This window comes from Pseudophryne corroboree, chromosome 1 (genome assembly GCF_028390025.1).
Source record: "Pseudophryne corroboree isolate aPseCor3 chromosome 1, aPseCor3.hap2, whole genome shotgun sequence".
NCBI classification, from domain to species: Eukaryota; Metazoa; Chordata; class Amphibia; order Anura; family Myobatrachidae; genus Pseudophryne; species Pseudophryne corroboree.
This window is the reverse complement of record NC_086444.1, coordinates 483461764-483482679: the sequence shown is the minus strand read 5'-3', so window position 1 is coordinate 483482679 and position 20916 is coordinate 483461764. Positions and strand designations below refer to the sequence as shown.

The 20916-nt window shown below is 43.1% G+C and overlaps 1 protein-coding gene across 5 annotated transcripts in view; it reads left to right on the top strand.

Annotated features, from left to right (window-relative positions):
- Nucleotides 1-20916, top strand: part of NTRK2 (neurotrophic receptor tyrosine kinase 2) — a 424378-nt gene that overhangs the window by 62101 nt on the left and 341361 nt on the right. For all 5 annotated transcript variants that reach the window (XM_063913787.1, XM_063913785.1, XM_063913786.1 and 2 more), the window contains exons 7-9: nucleotides 18532-18668; nucleotides 18750-18882; nucleotides 20074-20379. In XM_063913787.1, the coding sequence (XP_063769857.1) occupies nucleotides 18532-18668; nucleotides 18750-18882; nucleotides 20074-20379 (576 nt within the window). The remainder of the gene's footprint in view (nucleotides 1-18531; nucleotides 18669-18749; nucleotides 18883-20073; nucleotides 20380-20916) is intronic.

Here is a 20916-nt window from a genome sequence, read left to right as displayed (position 1 = left end):
TATTTTTTATATCATTATCATCCAGTCTATATTAGCAGCAGACGCAGTACGGTAGTCCGCGGCTGTAGCTACCTCTGTGTCGGCAGTCGCTCGTCCATCCATAATTGTATACCACCTACCTGTTGTGTTTTATTTTTTTTCTATCTTCTTGATACTAGTAGCTTACTTTAGGAGTCTGCAGTGCTGACAGTGTCCAGCAGGTCCGTCATTATTTATTTATTTATTTATTTATTAACAGTTTCTTATATAGCGCAGCAAATTCCGTTGCGCTTTACAATTTGAAATAACAATAACAAACTGGGTGATAACAGTCATAGAGGTAGGAAGGCCCTGCTCGCAAGCTTACAATCTATAGGGAAATAGGCATATGTACACATATCTTTAACTTGCAAGTATACATTTTATGTTAGCAATTGAAACTGTTTGTGAAACTTATGTCATGTTGTTTTATGTTATATAACGAAGGAAGCTTAATATAATAATTAGCATATATATCACTACTGTGTATATCTTATTCTGTACGATTTGATCTGCCTGTAAATAAAGAATCATATAAAAAGAGCGGTAATATTCAAGCTTGAACTCTCTTTAAGGAATCTTAACTTCATAATTTCATAAGTCATATATATATAAGGACTGCATATATTTATCAGCCACTTAGTAAGCCTGACATAATATATTTGCAGATATATATGATAAACGCATATTAATTAAAATATATCCATATATTAAATACCATATATGATATAATAAATATTAATATTCATAAATAGGATTCCATAAATCAATATATATAATCAATTATATAATATATACCTGTCCGGCTGCAGTAGTGATATATATATATTTTTTATATCATTATCATCCAGTTAATAGTAGCAGCAGATGCAGTACGGTAGTCCACGGCTGTAGCTACCTTTGTGTCGGCAGTAGATCGTCCATCCATAATTGTATACCACCTACCTGTGGTGTTTTTTTTTTTCTATCTTCTTGATACTAGTAGCTTACTTTAGGAGTCTGCAGTGCTGACAGTGTCCAGCAGGTCCGTCATTATATAATATATACCTGTCCGGCTGCAGTAGTGATATATATATATTTTTTATATCATTATCATCCAGTCTATATTAGCAGCAGACGCAGTACGGTAGTCCACGGCTGTAGCTACCTCTGTGTCGGCAGTCGCTCGTCCATCCATAAGTATACTAGTATCCATCCATCTCCATTGTTTACCTGAGGTGCCTTTTAGTTGTGCCTATTAAAATATGGAGAACAAAAATGTTGAGGTTCCAAAAATAGGGAAAGATCAAGATCGACTTCCACCTCGTGCTGAAGCTGCTGCCACTAGTCATGGCCGAGACGATGAAATGCCAGCAACGTCGTCTGCCAAGGCCGATGCCCAATGTCATAGTACAGAGCATGTAAAATCCAAAACACCAAATATCAGTAAAAAAAGGACTCAAAAATCTAAAATAAAATTGTCGGAGGAGAAGCGTAAACTTGCCAATATGCCATTTACCACACGGAGTGGCAAGGAACGGCTGAGGCCCTGGCCTATGTTCATGGCTAGTGGTTCAGCTTCACATGAGGATGGAAGCACTCAGCCTCTCGCTAGAAAAATGAAAAGACTCAAGCTGGCAAAAGCACAGCAAAGAACTGTGCGTTCTTCGAAATCACAAATCCACAAGGAGAGTCCAATTGTGTCGTTTGCGATGCCTGACCTTCCCAACACTGGACGTGAAGAGCATGCGCCTTCCACCATTTGCACGCCCCCTGCAAGTGCTGGAAGGAGCACCCGCAGTCCAGTTCCTGATAGTCAGATTGAAGATGTCAGTGTTGAAGTACACCAGGATGAGGAGGATATGGGTGTTGCTGGCGCTGGGGAGGAAATTGACCAGGAGGATTCTGATGGTGAGGTGGTTTGTTTAAGTCAGGCACCCGGGGAGACACCTGTTGTCCGTGGGAGGAATAGGGCCATTGACATGCCTGGTGAAAATACCAAAAAAATCAGCTCTTCGGTGTGGAAGTATTTCAACAGAAATGCGGACAACATTTGTCAAGCCGTGTGTTGCCTTTGTCAAGCTGTAATAAGTAGGGGTAAGGACGTTAACCACCTCGGAACATCCTCCCTTATACGTCACCTGCAGCGCATTCATCATAAGTCAGTGACAAGTTCAAAAACTTTGGGCGACAGCGGAAGCAGTCCACTGACCAGTAAATCCCTTCCTCTTGTAACCAAGCTCACGCAAACCACCCCACCAACTCCCTCAGTGTCAATTTCCTCCTTCCCCAGGAATGCCAATAGTCCTGCAGGCCATGTCACTGGCAATTCTGACGAGTCCTCTCCTGCCTGGGATTCCTCCGATGCATCCTTGCGTGTAACGCCTACTGCTACAGGCGCTGCTGTTGTTGCTGCTGGGAGTCGATGGTCATCCCAGAGGGGAAGTCGTACTCGTAAGACCACTTTTACTACTTCCACCAAGTAATTGACTGTCCAACAGTCCTTTGCGAGGAAGATGAAATATCACAGCAGTCATCCTGCTGCAAAGCGGATAACTGAGGCCTTGGCATCCTGGGCGGTGAGAAACGTGGTTCCGGTATCCATCATTACTGCAGAGCCAACTAGAGACTTGTTGGAGGTACTGTGTTCCCGGTACCAAATACCATCTAGGTTCCATTTCTCTAGGCAGGCGATACCGAAAATGTACACAGACCTCAGAAAAAGACTCACCAGTGTCCTAAAAAATGCAGTTGTACCCAATGTCCACTTAACCACGGACATGTGGACAAGTGGAGCAGGGCAGGCTCAGGAATATATGACTGTGACAGCCCACTGGGTAGATGTATGGACTCCCGCCGCAAGAACAGCAGCGGCGGCACCAGTAGCAGCATCTCGCAAACGCCAACTCTTTCCTAGGCAGGCTACGCTTTGTATCACCGCTTTCCAGAATACGCACACAGCTAAAAACCTCTTACGGCAACTGAGGAAGATCATCGCAGAATGGCTTACCCCAATTGGACTCTCCTGTGGATTTGTGGCATCGGACAACGCCAGCAATATTGTGTGTGCATTAAATCTGGGCAAATTCCAGCACGTCCCTTGTTTTGCACATACCTTGAATTTGGTGGTGCAGAATTATTTAAAAAACGAGAGGGGCATGCAAGAGATGCTGTCAGTGGCCAGAAGAATTGCGGGACACTTTCGGCGTACAGGCACCACGTACAGAAGACTGGAGCACCACCAAAAACGCCTGAACCTGCCCTGCCATCATCTGAAGCAAGAAGTGGTAACGAGGTGGAATTCAACCCTCTATATGCTTCAGAGGTTGGAGGAGCAGCAAAAGGCCATTCAAGCCTATACAACTGAGCACGATATAGGAGGTGGAATGCACCTGTCTCAAGCACAGTGGAGAATGATTTCAACGTTGTGCAAGGTTCTGCAACCTTTTGAACTTGCCACACGTGAAGTCAGTTCAGACACTGCCAGCCTGAGTCAGGTCATTCCCCTCATCAGGCTTTTGCAGAAGAAGCTGGAGACATTGAAGGAGGAGCTAACACAGAGCGATTCCGCTAGGCATGTGGGACTTGTGGATGGAGCCCTTAATTCGCTTAACAAGGATTCACGGGTGGTCAATCTGTTGAAATCAGAGCACTACATTTTGGCCACCGTGCTCGATCCTAGATTTAAAACCTACCTTGGATCTCTCTTTCCGGCAGACACAAGTCTGCTGGGGTTCAAAGAACTGCTGGTGACAAAATTGTCAAGTCAAGCGGAACGCGACCTGTCAACATCTCCTCCTTCACATTCTCCCGCAACTGGGGGTGCGAGGAAAAGGCTCAGAATTCCGAGCCCACCCGCTGGCGGTGATGCAGGGCAGTCTGGAGCGACTGCTGATGCTGACATCTGGTCCGGACTGAAGGACCTGACAACGATTACGGACATGTCGTCTACTGTCACTGCATATGATTCTCTCCCCATTGAAAGAATGGTGGAGGATTATATGAGTGACCGCATCCAAGTAGGCACGTCAGACAGTCCGTACTTATACTGGCAGGAAAAAGAGGCAATTTGGAGGCCCTTGCACAAACTGGCTTTATTCTACCTAAGTTGCCCTCCCACAAGTGTGTACTCCGAAAGAGTGTTTAGTGCCGCCGCTCACCTTGTCAGCAATAGGCGTACGAGGTTACATCCAGAAAATGTGGAGAAGATGATGTTCATTAAAATGAATTATAATCAATTCCTCCGTGGAGACATTGACCAGCAGCAATTGCCTCCACAAAGTACACAGGGAGCTGAGATGGTGGATTCCAGTGGGGACGAATTGATAATCTGTGAGGAGGGGGATGTACACGGTGATATATCGGAGGATGATGATGATGTGGACATCTTGCCTCTGTAGAGCCAGTTTGTGCAAGGAGAGATTAATTGCTTCTTTTTTGGTGGGGATCCAAACCAACCCGTCATTTCAGTCACAGTCGTGAGGCAGACCCTGTCACTGAAATGATGGGTTGGTTAAAGTGTGCATGTCCTGTTTATACAACATAAGGGTGGGTGGGAGGGCCCAAGGACAATTCCATCTTGCACCTCTTTTTTCTTTCATTTTTCTTTGCGTCATGTGCTGTTTGGGGAGTAGTTTTTGGAAGGGCCATCCTGCGTGACACTGCAGTGCCACTCCTAAATGGGCCAGGTGTTTGTGTCGGCCACTTGGGTCGCTTATCTTAGTCACACAGCTACCTCATTGCGCTTCTTTTTTTCTTTGCGTCATGTGCTGTTTGGGGGGTGTTTTTTGGAAGGGCCATCCTGCGTGACACTGCAGTGCCACTCCTAGATGGGCCAGGTGTTTGTGTCGGCCACTTGGGTCGCTTATCTTAGTCACACAGCTACCTCATTGCGCCTCTTTTTTTCTTTGCGTCATGTGCTGTTTGGGGGGTGTTTTTTGGAAGGGCCATCCTGCGTGACACTGCAGTGCCACTCCTAGATGGGCCAGGTGTTTGTGTCGGCCACTAGGGTCGCTTATCTTAGTCACACAGCTACCTCATTGCGCCTCTTTTTTTTCTTCTTTGCGTCATGTGCTGTTTGGGGAGTAGTTTTTTGAAGGGCCATCCTGCGTGACACTGCAGTGCCACTCCTAGATGGGCCAGGTGTTTGTGTCGGCCACTTGGGTCGCTGAGCTTAGTCATCCAGCGACCCCGGTGCAAATTTTAGGACTAAAAATAATATTGTGAGGTGTGAGGTGTTCAGAATAGACTGAAAATGAGTGGAAATTATGCTTATTGAGGTTAATAATACTTTGGGATCAAAATGACCCCCAAATTCTATGATTTAAGCTGTTTTTTAGGGTTTTTTGAAAAAAACACCCGAATCCAAAACACACCCGAATCCGACAAAAAAAATTCGGTAAGGTTTTGCCAAAACGCGTTCGAACCCAAAACACGGCCGCGGAACCGAACCCAAAACCAAAACACAAAACCCGAAAAATTTCCGGTGCTCATCACTAATTTATACTACAAACTCTTCCAATTGATATTGATAAAAGTATTCTTTAAAGATTGCCTGAGATTTAGAGTCTGTGTGGGGGTAGGTGGAGGCGTTTCAGTTGCTCACAAGACAGTTTACTGTATATAGGTGCAGGCAAAGGGGTAGTCTACAACACCCTCTCTTCTTGAGCTATTACCTGGCTTATATTGCCTGATTTTTCTTAGGGTTGAATGCAAAAGTCCATCAATGCTTGTGGCTTTATTTATGAAGAGTCAGCTTTTATAAGCCAATGACAGTGGTTTAGAGGTGAAAATGTAAAACAGAGCTTGCAGTAAATGGAAATCACGATGGGCTTTACACTAACTGTGAGTGCCGTTTTACATTTTCACCTCCAACCCTTTGGTCTACAGTGTGCATCTTATGAGATGGCCAGCTCGCTGATTACAATGGAATCTGCGCCTTTGCGGACTTAGCTGAAAAACTCATTAATTGATTCAGATTATTGTCTATAACTCTGAAATTGTCTTACTACAATGAGCTCGTCAGCACTCTAATTATTATTATTATTATTATTATTATTATTATTATTATTTCCCTTTTGATGAACTCAACCCAGTTGAGCAGTACCTAATTACTACAAATGTTCACAAACACATGGGGAAATAGACCTAAATAATATGATGAGTCACAATTTAAGGTGTTGATTTATTACTATATGTTTTTGAACCAATTAAGACGGAATGTTGAACATTTGTTGGAGGTGAAAGTCTTAGGGTACTGGTGAAGGTATTAAAAGGTCAACTACAGTATGTCAAAGTTCCTTTTGAATCTCATGTTGTCCTAGTTACTGGGATCAGGTCTCTCTTAAATCAATGCATGTCTATTAATTTGCGCCATTTTGGGAGAAAACCAGAGGTGGATTGGCCATAGGGCTCACCAGGAAAATTCCTGGTAGGCCAACATGTCTGTTGGGCCTGTTTTGGGTGTTTTCATGTGGCCCACCCCCCACATGACAGGCAGCCCATCACACTCAGGGGCAGATGTATTAACCTGGAGAAGGCATAAGGAAGTGATAAACCAGTGATATGTGCAAGGTGATAATGTCACCAGCCAATCAGCTCTAAGATGTAAATTAATAGTTAGGATCTGACTGGCTGGTGCCTTTATCACCTTGCACATATCACTGGTTTATCACTTCCTTATGCCTTCTCCAGGTAAATACATCTGCCCCTCAGTACACTGCATTGTCCCCATTTATTCTGTTAATCCAACTCATCAGTATAGCAACTCTGCCATCCAGTGATGCTGCAATGGCTACAAGGTATGTTAGACATCGTGTGCTGCCAATGTTGGGCCACTTCTATACAATTTTACAGGGACACCCCTGGTCTCATTCACAACTGCAGCAAATGGCTCAAGGAAGGCTGCAACTGCGTACAATCAGTACTCATCCCATCCCCTCAACGGACCCCTCCCCCTCATAAGACCGCACCCCATTAGGGCTGCTTCCATAAATTTCCCAGTCTGGTTTTCTGTCCCAGTCCGCCCCTGAAGAAAACCCATGGCAACATCCTTTGCATTGGACATACATCCCACACAATGGGACCTTCCATAAACTTTGGCGAGGTATCTGGTAATCTCATCCTCTTCTCCTTTTCTTCACCTTCCTCCTTTTCCATTTTGTATTCAAACTCCCAGTTTAATGCTTACATAAATGTTGAGCTGATTTTTATTTATCTTAGCTCTATATCGCTGCTTTTCATTCTGTCCTTTGTCTTATATGTAAGATTGAATTTGCTATTTCAACAAAATGTCAACTAATGCTTACACTAAGTGTTTGACATGTCATATTTCAGTTATTGCATTCTGACATACAGTATCTTTGAACATCATGAGATTACATAGTTGATGACTAAATTATGATGTAATATGATCCACTGAATCTAGACACTGAGTAACACAAGTATTATCGTTAATATGTAAATATACAGGCTACAATCACATTATAACCATTACCAAAAGGACAAATACTCAAACCATTCCCTCTTAGCTTTACAAAATGTATTTGTTGTAACCCCATTCAGAAATATGTGAATACATGTAATAGTGACTGACTTAATCCTACACACTTGCAGAATAATTCCTCCTGCCAAGAGCTAACATCCCATATTGTTTTGAGAAAAGAGCCTGGCTGCAGTCCAGTTGCTGGAAGAGGATATGATAGATTTTATCTTGCAGGTGAACAAATAAAAAGAAGATACTGTGAAATTTTTCTATACAGGGAGTGAGGATTTATGAGAATCACATGATGAGAATGAAGGCTTAGCTTTCTAAGTGACTAAGGCTTTATTCTTTTTTACTTGTAGCTCTTAATCTTATGCCTTTTTTATATATACTAAATGTGGCACACAACACTATACAATAGGCATGATGTCACTGGGGAAAATGAAGAAAAAGGAATACAGGGCCTAATTTAGAGATTTACGCATGGTGGGGCACCTGCACAGGATCTGGTCTGCGCATGTGCAGAATAGGTCCTGCGTCATTGCACACAGTGCCATATGTAAATCAGGCTGTTGCCATTTGCGGGTGGGGTGGGGGCAGTGATGGCCTCCTTCCTGGAGTGCTGAGATCAGAGACTGCGTTTTTCCAATGCAAAAGTCCTGGCCTCGGCTCCGGAGCTGCCAGGGCCAATCTGAGTAACCTCAAAGTTACTCAGATAGCCGATGGTCTCGCAGATCATCTGATGCTGCGTCTCGGCTCTGCAATGTTGGCAGGAGGCATCTTTTTTTCCACAGACACCTCCTGCAGCATTAACATATTAAAGACACAGCAGCGATGTGAACTGTGTCCATCTCTAAATAAGGTGTACAGTTTAGACATTTTGAACAATTTTGATCAATTTTTCAAGGATAAGGGTGATGTCGTTTGAGGACAGCATTGGTTTGTCTGGACATGGGAGTACATCACTGGAGAGGGATCTACTGAGCTACATGGGCTTGCCGGGGAGGGCTCAGTAGATCACTCCACAGCAAGCCCCATGCTCCTCCGCTCCCTCGTGTCACTCATGTTTACTGGCCCCATATGCACAACAAATAGGCATGGTCAATTCCCAGAAGTAATGTTATAGCAAAAACTATGACTTTACTATAGTTTCGTTTCCAGGACAGGCTCTTATTAGAGCTGCTGTTCTAGCATGAGTTTTAGACAGATTACAAAGAAAAATGGACAATATGCAATGGGTCATAAATACAGTAAACCTCTATTTCCTCCACGTATGGGTGGTCATTCCGAGTTGTTCGCTCGCTAGTTACTTTTAGCAGAAATGCAAACACAAAGCCGCCGCCCTCTGGGAGTGTATCTTAGCATAGCAGAATTGCTAACGAAAGATTAGCAATTCTGCTATTAAGTATTTCCTTGCAGTTTCTGAGTAGCTCCTGACCTACTCCTAGATTGCGATCACCTCAGTCCGTTTAGTTCCTGGTTTGACATCACAAACACGCCCTGCGTCCGGCCAGCCACTTCCCCGTTTCTCCAGCCACTCCTGCGTTTTTACCTGGCACGCCTGCGTTTTTTAGCACACTCCCTGAAAACGCTCAGTTACTACCCAGAAACACCCACTTCCTGTCAATCACACTACGATCAGCAGAGCGACTGAAAAGCTTTGTTCGCCCGTGAGTAAAATAGCATAGTTTTGTGTCAAATTGCTTAGCGCGTGCGCCCTGTAGTGCATACGCATGTGCAGAACTGCCCGATTTTAGCCTATTAGCAATTCTGCTAAAAATAGCAGCGAGCGAACAACTCGGAATGACCACCATGAATGGCTATCAGTAAGACTCATGCTGGTGAGTATGAGGTAAATAGGACAAATAGTACATTTTATTGCTGGTAATTATGAGTAACATTATGGCATACTTACCTATTCTCCCGGAAGCTCCAGGAGACTGCCATTTTCAGGGTAGTCCCTCAGAACTCCGGAAGAGGAGGCTGGATCTTCCTAGTGCAGTGGGCAGGATGGGGAGTGCAATGACAGGAACAAGGAATCTGTGGAATGGAGCTTGGCAAATGAGACTGTTCACTGAGAATTGTTAATTTGGCCATGCCTCCACTTCTTAGACCTGATATTTGCCATATTATGACACAAAACACCTGGCCCCATCCCTAGTGAGCAGCTATAACTCCTCTCTGAGATTTTACCGGAGAGGACATTTTAAAGGTAGGAAATGATGCATTAAGGTGTATATTTACAAAAGAGCGGCAAAACAAGCATGATTTAGCATTTATTACTAATGCCATTTTACGTTCACCTGTCTAAGCTCGTCAGCTTTGAACTTGTTGCTTAGTAAATACACCCCAAGTGCATATCTGTTATAGAGGTCTGCAGGCACACAATATTTTCTAATTAGTATATTCATTTGTTTTGCTCTTTTTAAAATCAAGCAACTGCTTAATCGAGAATGGAATAGCATGCTAAGGAAGGTACATACCAGCTTTATCCTCATTGGTATGGGTCATTAGGTCGACCACACTTAGGTCGACAGTCATTAGGTCGACCACTATTTGCCAACATGCAGTAGGTCGACATGGTCACTAGGTCGACATGTACTAGGTCGACATGGAAAAAGGTTGACTTGAGTTTTTTGACTGTTTTTGGTGTCGTTTTCTCCGTAAAGTGATGGGGAACCCCAATTAGTGCACACTGTCCCCTTGCATGGCTCGCTTCGCTCACCATGCAAGGGCAAGTAGCCTCGCTCCGCTACCGTTGCGCTCGGCATAGGATATCATTCCCCATTGTAGTTCACGTGAATCGTAAAGTATGAAAAAGTAAAAGAATGGGGAAAAATGGGAAAAACTAATGCCAACCTTTTTCCATGTTGACATAGTACATGTCGACCTAATGATCATGTCGACCTATTGACCATGTCGACCTAATGCATGTCGACCAATAGTGGTCGACCTAATGACTGTCGACCACTATTGGTCACTAAGCACTTTTGACCCCTACAATATGGCTCAGAATGCAATATGTAACAGTTTGCCTCATATAGCAAATTCCTATTTCCCTATTGATTATAAGGGTATGAGCAGGGCCCTATCACCTCTCTCTTAGACTGTTATTATTACCCATTCTCATTTAATTACTGTGTTCCTAATTGCAAACCCGTAACATGCTGGCACTATATAAAATAAAAAAAATCTTAAATAAATAATAATGCTTAGGTAAAGCAGTTAGTTTTGCTGCTAATATTCTATGTTTGATGTTAGATGCATATTATTGTCCCCATCCATTGTCGTGTATTCAAATACCGTGTCCCTGTGGGCTGATCGTTAGGTCACACCAATTTATTTCAATCTTAAACCAAAAAAACATACTTTGCTTCCACAATGTATTCTTTATTGTAAAGTTAAATTTTTCTGATAGGTGTACATTGAGAAAAAAGCATGAACTAACATACATTTTCTTCTGGATTGGACTGTAATTGTGACATTCTTCTGCTCTTCCTGTGTGAGAGTCTCACCATTATTTCCCCCACCCTTGTCACTGCAGAAATGAAGAAGGACCCTGCTAGTGAAAATGAAAATCTAGTTCTCTCTTGTTTCCATAGCAACAGAACACAGAGATGAATAAGCTAGTCATGTGGTGAAATGTTCTCGAACATTTCCTTATTCTTTCCTGCAAACCATATAATTCTATCTGATATTCCTCATGCATCTATTTAATTATTAAAATATCTTATAACAATCTACATAAAATGTGTCTTTAGAAAAATCTTAGTATTTTGGATAGTTTTAAAATGAGATTTTTCTGCATTATTAGTAAAGTATTGCTAGCCACTCTAAGCAGTGTTTTGTTCATTCGCTTATTCGCTTTCAGCCATTTTCATCAATCTCCATTTTATCAGAAGGTTAAAATGGCTACTTAAAATGGAATAACAAAACAACAAATAATTTCATTTATATCTCACTGTATGGCAACTATATAGTTTTTTTTGTAGCAAGTGATGTTACATAATCCAATACTGTATGTCATGGTCAGTCAAAGTAGCAGAAAAAATATAATTTTGAATTAATTATAATTCTATGGCGCACTTTTTAAGTGTAATGTAAGAAGATCAATCTACTACATGTGGTCTTATTTGTATTTATATGTTGTTTATTTTTCTTAGTGAGACTAGGGTCAAGATTCAAATGTTTTCACTCTGGTAGCTGTGAGATGGCACCCAAACAAAGTTATTCAATTGTAGCTGTATATGGGCACAATTGCTGCCGGCGTCTGCATTTCAGCTCACACCTACCGAGGGTGATAAGCTAAAATACATGAAAAGTGACCCGTTTAGGCACCTAAATGCCACTTTTTGCAATCCCGACCTCTATGGGTGCGATCAGTGCGATAATGGGACTCAATTAAATGTCGCCACCGCGATCTCCCATAACTTTAGATGGGAGATCGGGCACGATAGTCAATTGAATTCCGCATAATGTGTGTTTGGGAACAAAATATACAATGCAATTTACACAATGATTTTTGTGCACACAGTGAAGTGAATTTTAAAATAACATTAATTGACGCACAAATATAACACTGCACATTTAATTTTATCCCACTTTGAATGATTACAAAATAGACTTTGGGTCACAAGATATATCACTTCTGCACCAAAATATAGGTGCTATAGCAGAAAATAAAAGGTATACAGTTTGTTCACTTATTAAATTAAAACAGACCTACTAAAGTTTTGATATACACAATGGCTGTCTATCACCAGCAATCCACAGCTGAGGTTATCTCCATCCTGTAAAACTGACCTTTTTGTGCACCTCATTGAACAGATGAACGGGGAATCCATTTCTGCTGAAGTTAGGAAAATGAAAGCCTTATGTTAGTTAACTACTAATTTTGTGTGTGCAATGGAAGATTTGAAAAAACACTATGTCTGTTGTATTAATTATTACATTTGCAGAAGATCTAGTTAGACAGGTAGATATTGAGAATGTTTATACAGTGCATCCACAAAGTATTTACACCGCTTCACTTTTTCCGCATTTTGTTATGTTAATCCTTATTCCAAAATTAAATAAATGAATTTTTCCCTCAAAATTGTACACACAATACCCCATAATGACAAAGTGAAAAACATTTTTTGCAATTTTTTCAAATTTATTCAAAATAAAAAACTAAGAAATCACATGTACATACGTATTCATAGCCTTTGCCGTGAAGCTCAAAATTGAGCTCAGATGCATCCTGTTTCGACTGATCATCCTTGATACTGTATGTTCCTACAGCTTAATTGGAGTCCACCTGTGGTAAATTCAGTTGATTGGACATGATTTGGAAAGGTGCACACCTGTCTATATAAGGTCCCACACTTAACAGTTCATGTCTGACAACAAACCAAGCATAAAGTCAAAGGAATCATCTGTAGACCTCCGAGACAGGATTGTCTCGAGCCACAAATCTGGATAAGGGTACAGAAAAATATATGCTGCTTTAAAGGTCCCAATGAGTACAGTGGCCTCCATCATCCATAAATGGAAGCAGTTCGGATCCACCGGGATTCTTCCTAGAGCTGGCCAGACGTCTAAACTGAGTGATCGGGGGGGAAGGACCCTAGTCAGGGAGATGACCATGAACCCGAAGGTCACTCTGTTAGAGCTAAAGCATTCCTCTATGGAGAGAGGAGAACCTTCCAGTAGGACAACCATCTCTGCAGCAATCCACAAATCAGGCCTGTATGGTAGAGTGGCCAGACGGAAGCCACTCCTTAGTAAAAAGCACATGGCAGCCCTTCTGGAGTTGGCCAAAATGCACCTGAAGGACTCTCAGACCATGAGAAGCAAATTTCTCTGGTCTGATGAGACAAAGATTGAACTGTTTTGCGTGAATGCCAGGCATCATATTTGGAGGAAACCCGGCACCGCTCATCACCAGGCCAATACCATCCCTACAGTGCAGCATGGTGATGGCAGCATCATGCTGTGGGGATGTTTTGCAGCGGGAGGAACTGGGAGACTAGTCAGGATAGAGGGAAAGATTAATGCAGCAATGTACAGAGACATCCTGGATGAAAACCAGCTCCAGAATGCTCTTGGCCTGACTGGGGCGACGGTTCATCTTACAGCAGGACAACGACCTTAAGCACACAGCCAAGATATCAAAGGAGTGGCTTCAGGACAACTCTGTGAATGTCCTTGAGTTGCCCAGCGAGAACCCAGACTTGAGTCTGATTGAACATCTCCGGAGAGATCTGAAAATGTCTGTGCAGCAACGCTTCATATCCAACCTGATGGAGCTTGAGAGGTGCTGCAAAGAGGAATGGAGCGAAACTGTCCAAAGATAGGTATGCCAAGTTGTGGCATCATATTCAAAAAGACTTGAGGCTGTAATTGCTGCCAAAGGTGCATCAACAAAGTATTGAGCAAAGGCTGTGAATACTTATGTACAAGTGATTTCTTAGTTTTTTATTTTTAATAAATTTGCAAAACTCTCAAAAAAACTTTTTTCACGTTGTCATTATGGGGTACTGTGTGTAGAATTTCGAGGGGAAAAAATTAATTTATTCCATTTTGGAATATGGCTGTAATATAACAAAATGTGGAAAGAGTGAAGCGCTTTGAATACTTTCCGGATGCACTGTAAATGCAGTAAAGCAGAAGCCAAAGTGTGGGGAATGATTTGTTTTCTTCTGTTGTTAGTGACTCCAGATTAATTTTATGGGGCTAACTAAATAGAGTGAAATTGCTAGCAGAAATTGCTGTCTGCACAAGTGAGTTTCACTGTATTGCAGTAGTAATACATTTAGGGATCAACATGAAGTAAATACATAATGGCATGTATGGTTATTTAAAATGTAATTACTTACTGTAATGTAATGTAATGTAATCACTTACTGTAGCTAAATAAATGAATCTGAATTTTTGGTACTGTAGGGCCCATTTATTTATTGCGTTATTAATTATCAGGTTTTTGACCTAATATAATTATGATTTCTTTTCTCTGCTACTTGCGGTAGTAAGAAATGATCATTGATCACAACCATGGACAGGGGCTTCAATGGGAGCCTGTCTCTGTGATGTGTCAAAGTAAAGTGATCGCATTTGCTCTCACTTTACTTTCATTGGCTGGGGGCTGCCTCGCTTTGCAGTCTGCAGTCTGCTGACCACGTACTGACCACTGACCACGTGCTGACCACTGTGCATGTGCAGTCTGCTGACCACGTACTGACCACTGACCACGTACTGACCACTGTGCATGTGCAGTCTGCTGACCATGCATGCACGATTGGAGAGTGCCCATTTGGCGCTTGGATTGGGCTGGCCCACCCCCTGATAGCCTGGCTGAGTGTGGCATTCAGAGGGGTAGGCGTGCTGTGAGGTCACTACCCCATGATTAGTGGGACGCTCCCTCTATTTGCCCCTTTTCCAAATGGACACTAATGAAGCCAGGGCTGATTCTTGGCCTAAGTCCAGTGCTTCTGCTCCCAGTGCATTATGTGGAGGGTAGCATGGAAGCTACAATGGCTAATGCTTGGTAAATGTATCAAGAAAACAGCACCCAATTGTTTTTTTGATAGAGGCTGCTTTTGCTGCGGCACATACTGTACATCCAGGAGGGGTGTGGATCATTAGATCTACACTGAAAAGGTCTACAGTCATTAGGTCTACCACTAATGGTGACATGCATTAGATCGACAGGGTCAAAAGGTTGAAATACAATAGGCAGACAGTAGAAAAGGTCGACAGGGTCAAAAGGTCAACATGGAAAAATTATGTTGACCATATGGGTGTCAAACATTGTCATGTCGACCTTTTGACCCTGTCATCCTTTGACCCCGTTGACTTTGTGAGCTGTATACCTTTTACATGTCGACCTTTTGACCATGTCGACCTTTTGACCCTCTCGACCTAATGCATGTCTACTATTAGTGGTCGACCTATTGACTGTAGACCTTTTTAGTGAAGATCTAAAGACCGGATGACATCCAGGAGATACTTAATATTTCCGGGTATGCTCAATAATAATAACAACAACAGATAAATAGTCCCCTATAACGTAATACTTTTCCATCATTCCTGTTGTTATCTATCTATCTATCTATCTATCTATCTATCTATCTATCTATCTATCGTGACAGGAATCACATAGACAGAGTATAATCCAACACACTTTATTTTCACCTCAGCAGGATACAGCTTCACATGCAGGTTTTGCAGGTCAGGTTTACAGGTAGTTCTTAAAACAGCAGTATAACATTCCAAGTTCTGGTACTCAAAAACAGTATATATTCCAAATGGCCACTAATGTAACCCCAGAATCCCCTCTATCACCTGGGCGCTTGATGGCATCAGGAGCCATGACCTACTGAACAAAACATGTTTTTAAAGACAGCAAACAAGATGAAGTGATTAGCCCAGCTGTGGCTTGTTGCTGGTGTTCCAATCCTGTAAAAGTCTGCCATTCCACATTAACCTCATGTGGAATCATGCTGTCCCTGCTACACTATCTATCTATCTATCTATCTATCTATCTATCTATCTATCTATCTGTTCCATTTAACAATGATACATAAGCCCTTTATGTCCTCCTTTCAGTATTTACAAACAGCAGTAAGCTTATCTTATCTGTTTGTCACTGTATCACTTACCCCATCTATAGATGATGCTAGCAATGGGAACCAAGCAACAGCCTTTCTGGCTTCAGCGAAGCCGTCCAAGCCAGTGGCGGAACTAGCAAGCGGTGGGCCCAGGTGCGACAAAATGCTTTGCCCCCCCCCCCATCCCATCCAAGTCCACCCCCTCACCCCTTGAGAGGATCTGGTGAGGGGGACCTGCTCAGGGCCAGAGAAATGGATACCTAGCAACAGTGCCGTAACTAGACATTTTAGCACTGTGTGCAAGAAACGGCATCGGAGCTCCACCCCTGCATGCACAACAGGGGCAGTGCGTGCCGTAGGCGCGCGCAAAAATACATAGTGGCGTGGCTTCGTGGGGAAGGGGTGTGGCCACAAAATAATACCAATTCCTAAAACGGTGCACAGTAGTCTCCATTCTTCAAATTACGCCGCACAGTAGCACCACTACACCAGGTAGAGACCCTTTTACACCTTACAGCGAACAGATTCCTCTTTTTACACATTACGGCAGACAGCGTCCCCTTTTTACACATAACGGCAGACAGCGCCCCCTTTTTACACATTACGGCAGACAGCGTCCCCTTTTTACACATTACGGCAGACAGCGTACACTTTTTACACATAACGGAAGACAACGTACACTTTTTACACATAGCGGCAGACAGCGTGCCCTTGTTACACATTACGGCAGGCAGATTCCCCCTTTTTACACGTTGCGGCAGGCAGTCCCCCGTTTTTACACATTGCGGCAGGCAGATTCCCCATTTTTACACATTGCGGCAGGCAGTCCCCCCTTTTTACACATTGCGGCAGGCAGTCCCCATTTTTACACATAGCGGCAGGCAGTCAACCCTTTTTACACATTGCGGTAGGCAGTCCCCCATTTTTACACATAGCGGCAGGCAGTCCCAACAAATAAAGAAAGAAAGAGACAGAAAGAAAGAAAGAAAGAAAGAAAGAGAAAGAAAGAAAGAAAGAAAGAAAGAAAGAAAGAAAGAAAGAAAGAAAGAAAGAAAGAAAGAAAGAAAGAAAGAAAGAAAGAGAAAGAAAGAAAGTAGAATCATACTTACCCTCTCCGCTGGCTCAGGCTCCTCGTGCAGCTTGACGATTCCCGGGCTGTAGACGAGGTGGAGGAGGGAGCCGCAGCAGCGCTGTGTTATTGGTGGAGGCGCTGCTGCTGCTGCCCCCCTGCTTCACTATAGGCTGTTCTCGGAAGACAGCCTATAGTGAAGCAGAGGGGCAGCAGCAGCAGCGCCTCCACCAGTAACAAAGCGCTGCTGCGGCTCCCTCCTTCACCTCCGTCCTCCTCCTTCCCCCGTCCGTGCCGCTGCTCTTCTCCTCTGTGGGCGGCTGTGCGCTGCGGGCAGCGGTTGCCCGCAGCGCACAGCGGCATGTAATGAGTCAGTTTGACTCATTACATGCTTGGGCCCCTGGACAGAGGCGGGCCCCAGTGCAACGCACTGCTAGCCCTGCCGGTAGTTCCGCCTCTGGTCCAAGCATTACTGAATCCCTGTCGGCTGAAAGTGTTATGTGCATGCTCAGACTGGCCATCACACATGAGCATGACACAACAGCCTGTCACTAGCAGTGATAGGGTGCCAACCACAGCATGGATAATGCTGCCGAGGAAGGGCACATGGCTGGACCTCACCGGAGGGGTAAGTAATGTAAATACCAATGGTATACTCGTTAGTATCCCTGCGATACCAAACGAAATACGTTTGATATGACATATACAATCCTGACCTGCACAGCCATGGTGCTAGCCTATCTTTTTCTCATACACAATCTATTGATACACTCTCTTTAACCATGTCCCATGAACACAAGATTAGGGATTGACCTTGTCATCAGAGTAACTACTGTTTGTGCAGCCGAGAAGGCTTCTATGACGCCGAGCGGTGTGAGACTGTGAGAAGAGAGCCTGCAATGTTGCTGGTGCATGTGATGCACCTCCAGTCTTCACAGACAGAAAGGAGAAATCCCTAGTGGCATTGGCTTGATCACCAGTGTGCCATCCTCCGCGTGTGTTGCACAGAATGAATGGTTTGTGAGCTTAAGTGTTTGCAGATGGACCAGTGCAACTGAGTGTCACTGGTCTATGGTCACGTTTCAAACTTTATACTCTACAATCTGCCTACTACTAGGCTACTTAATTTACTCCAGCAACATAACTTAATGTGGTCAGTAAAGAAGGACAGTTGTAGTTAGCAGTCTTCTTTCAGTTATATTGCACAAAAATAGAAATGATAATACTTGGAACTAGGGGAATATTCACACTATTTGTTGATAGCTTAGTCTAATCACTTTTTGGGCATGTGTCTCAATAGATGAGTCACTTTTTTTTTTTTTAAGTGTTTTCTCTTTTTACACCTGCTAAGACTTGGTATTAAGATATATGTTGTTATTTGTCATCCCCAGCTTTGCCAACGGTAAATGTTAGCACACTAGAACTCACTGTTCTGGAAGGAAACAGTACCACTATTTACTGTGAAGCCAGTGGACAGCCTGATCCTAATGTCTCCTGGGACATATCTCATATTAAGTCTAACAGCTCGGTAAGTGCCTATAGAAACAGGGAAAGATCCTGTTATATAGTAACACTGCAGAAAAACTCATGTCATTTTTTTCCTCTTCAGACAGATACTGGAAAGCATGGTGCCTTCTTAACATTAAAGAATGTGACATCACTGGACAATACAAAGACTTTGGTTTGCACAGCAGAAAATAGTGTGGGAGAGGATCAAGTTTTTGTGGAGCTCAATGTACACTGTAAGTATTTAAAAAATACATTTTGCGGTATTAGAAACAATGAATATTAATCAATGACAGTCTAGTTACTGTACTTTATAACTTAGGTCTATAGTAGGCTGACCATATTATCCCTTTAACCTTGGACACTCATGAATTACACAGGTTTTGAGGCTGGCTGACTACAAGCCTGCATTTCACCTGGTTTTAAGCAGTCACAGAACCTGTGTAATTCATGAGTGTCCCAGATTAAAGGGATAATATGGTCAGCCTATCTATAGTCTGAAAATTTGTTAAAATCATACTTGCCTACTATTCTGGGAAAGATTTCCAAGAGAGACCTGTGAGAGACATGATGATGCAGATTGTTTCATCAAACCTTGCCAACCACTGTGCAGCAAGATTTTTGCAGCCGGGTACTGGGCAGGCAGCGATGTTACAATGCATATCGAACCCCATCATCAAGGGCATCCCACTTGCAGCCTTGGCATTATTTTTGCTGCATGGTCCAGTGAAGATGTGGATACTTTATACAATATTGGTTTCTGCAATGATTATTGCTCATTTGCACCTTTAAAATTCACAGCCACCTTCTTGACAACTGGTAATGCAATAAGTTTCCCATACTGTAGTAAGATAATGGGCACCCTGATTACAGTTTCAGCTCTGTGACTAAGCTCAAACAGGAATGCCTTAATGTTTGTTCAATCAGTTAATTTCAATATAAGACAAGCAAAGTAGCCTAACTTGTTCGCCTATTAAATGAATGCCCCTTTAAAAAAAACGTCAGAGTTAGGCCAGCATGCCTCACGTCCACCAAACTCGGACTTCATTACATTCCGTCCATGCTGGGGCAATTTTGAAGAGGAGGCGGACCATGTGCAGACTTCAGGTAGGCCCCCTACGCTTGGCAGCACTGTAGACTATGGCATTTCACAGGTCTCCGGAAAGATGGCGCAGTCTAAATTCCTACTGCGCATGCACAGTGGCCATTTTGCTGTTGATTTTTTCCATGGCTAAAGCTCCAACAGGGGGCTCTGGAATGGTAAGTAATAAAACATGGGAACAATGTGTGCGGTGTGGGCCCCTCTGGACCCAGGAGCCCGTGCGCATCGCACACATTGCATCCATTATAGAAATGCCAATGCGCCCATGGGCTTTACTTGCTCTTATAACAATCATGTTATTTTTTTCTCCTTTTCTCCCTTTTAGTTCCACCAAACATCACGCTAATAGACATCCCAACTTTGGATCACCACTGGTGTATCCCTTTCAGCGTGAGGGGCAACCCAACCCCTAAGCTGCAGTGGTTTCATGAAGGAAACGTTCTGAGTGAAACGGATTTCATTTGGAGTAAGATTCACGAATCAAGCAACAACATGAGTGAACACCATGGCTGCCTACAATTAGATAATCCAACACATTTGAACAATGGGCTTTATACTTTACGTGCAGAAAATGAATACGGGAAAGATGAGCGCAAAATGATTGCTCAGTTCATGGACAATCCTGATATTGGTGAGTACACAGATGCACGTATGTTATCACACTGGAATCTCATTATCAGGTTTTCACAGCCCAGTTATCATTGCAAACATTACTAAGTAATACATAAGTAAAACAGACACTATAAAAGTTGATGTCAGATGTACTGGTGTATAAAAATTGAGACCCACTCATTTTTTATAGATGCTTTCTGACACCACAAAAGACTGAAGGATAATCTTTTTTGCTGCATGTATAATGGCTGGTTAGCTCTTTATCGAGCATTGCTTCCTGATACAAGCAGTTTTATTGTACAGTAGATTTCTCATAAGGCTTAATGAGGGAAGTTACTTATTGGTTATCCTGCAAGCAGACACACATAATGCATACCTCCCAACTGTCCCGATTTTCCCGGGACAGTCCCATTTTTTTGGGACTGTCCCACCCGCGGGCTGCAGTATCCCGCGGTGGGGGGGCAGTTGGGAGGCTCCTGCATTTGTGAATAGATGCGCGCACGGCGTCTATACACTGGAGACAGGAGGAGAGGGGGCATGCCAGCATGCCCCCTCA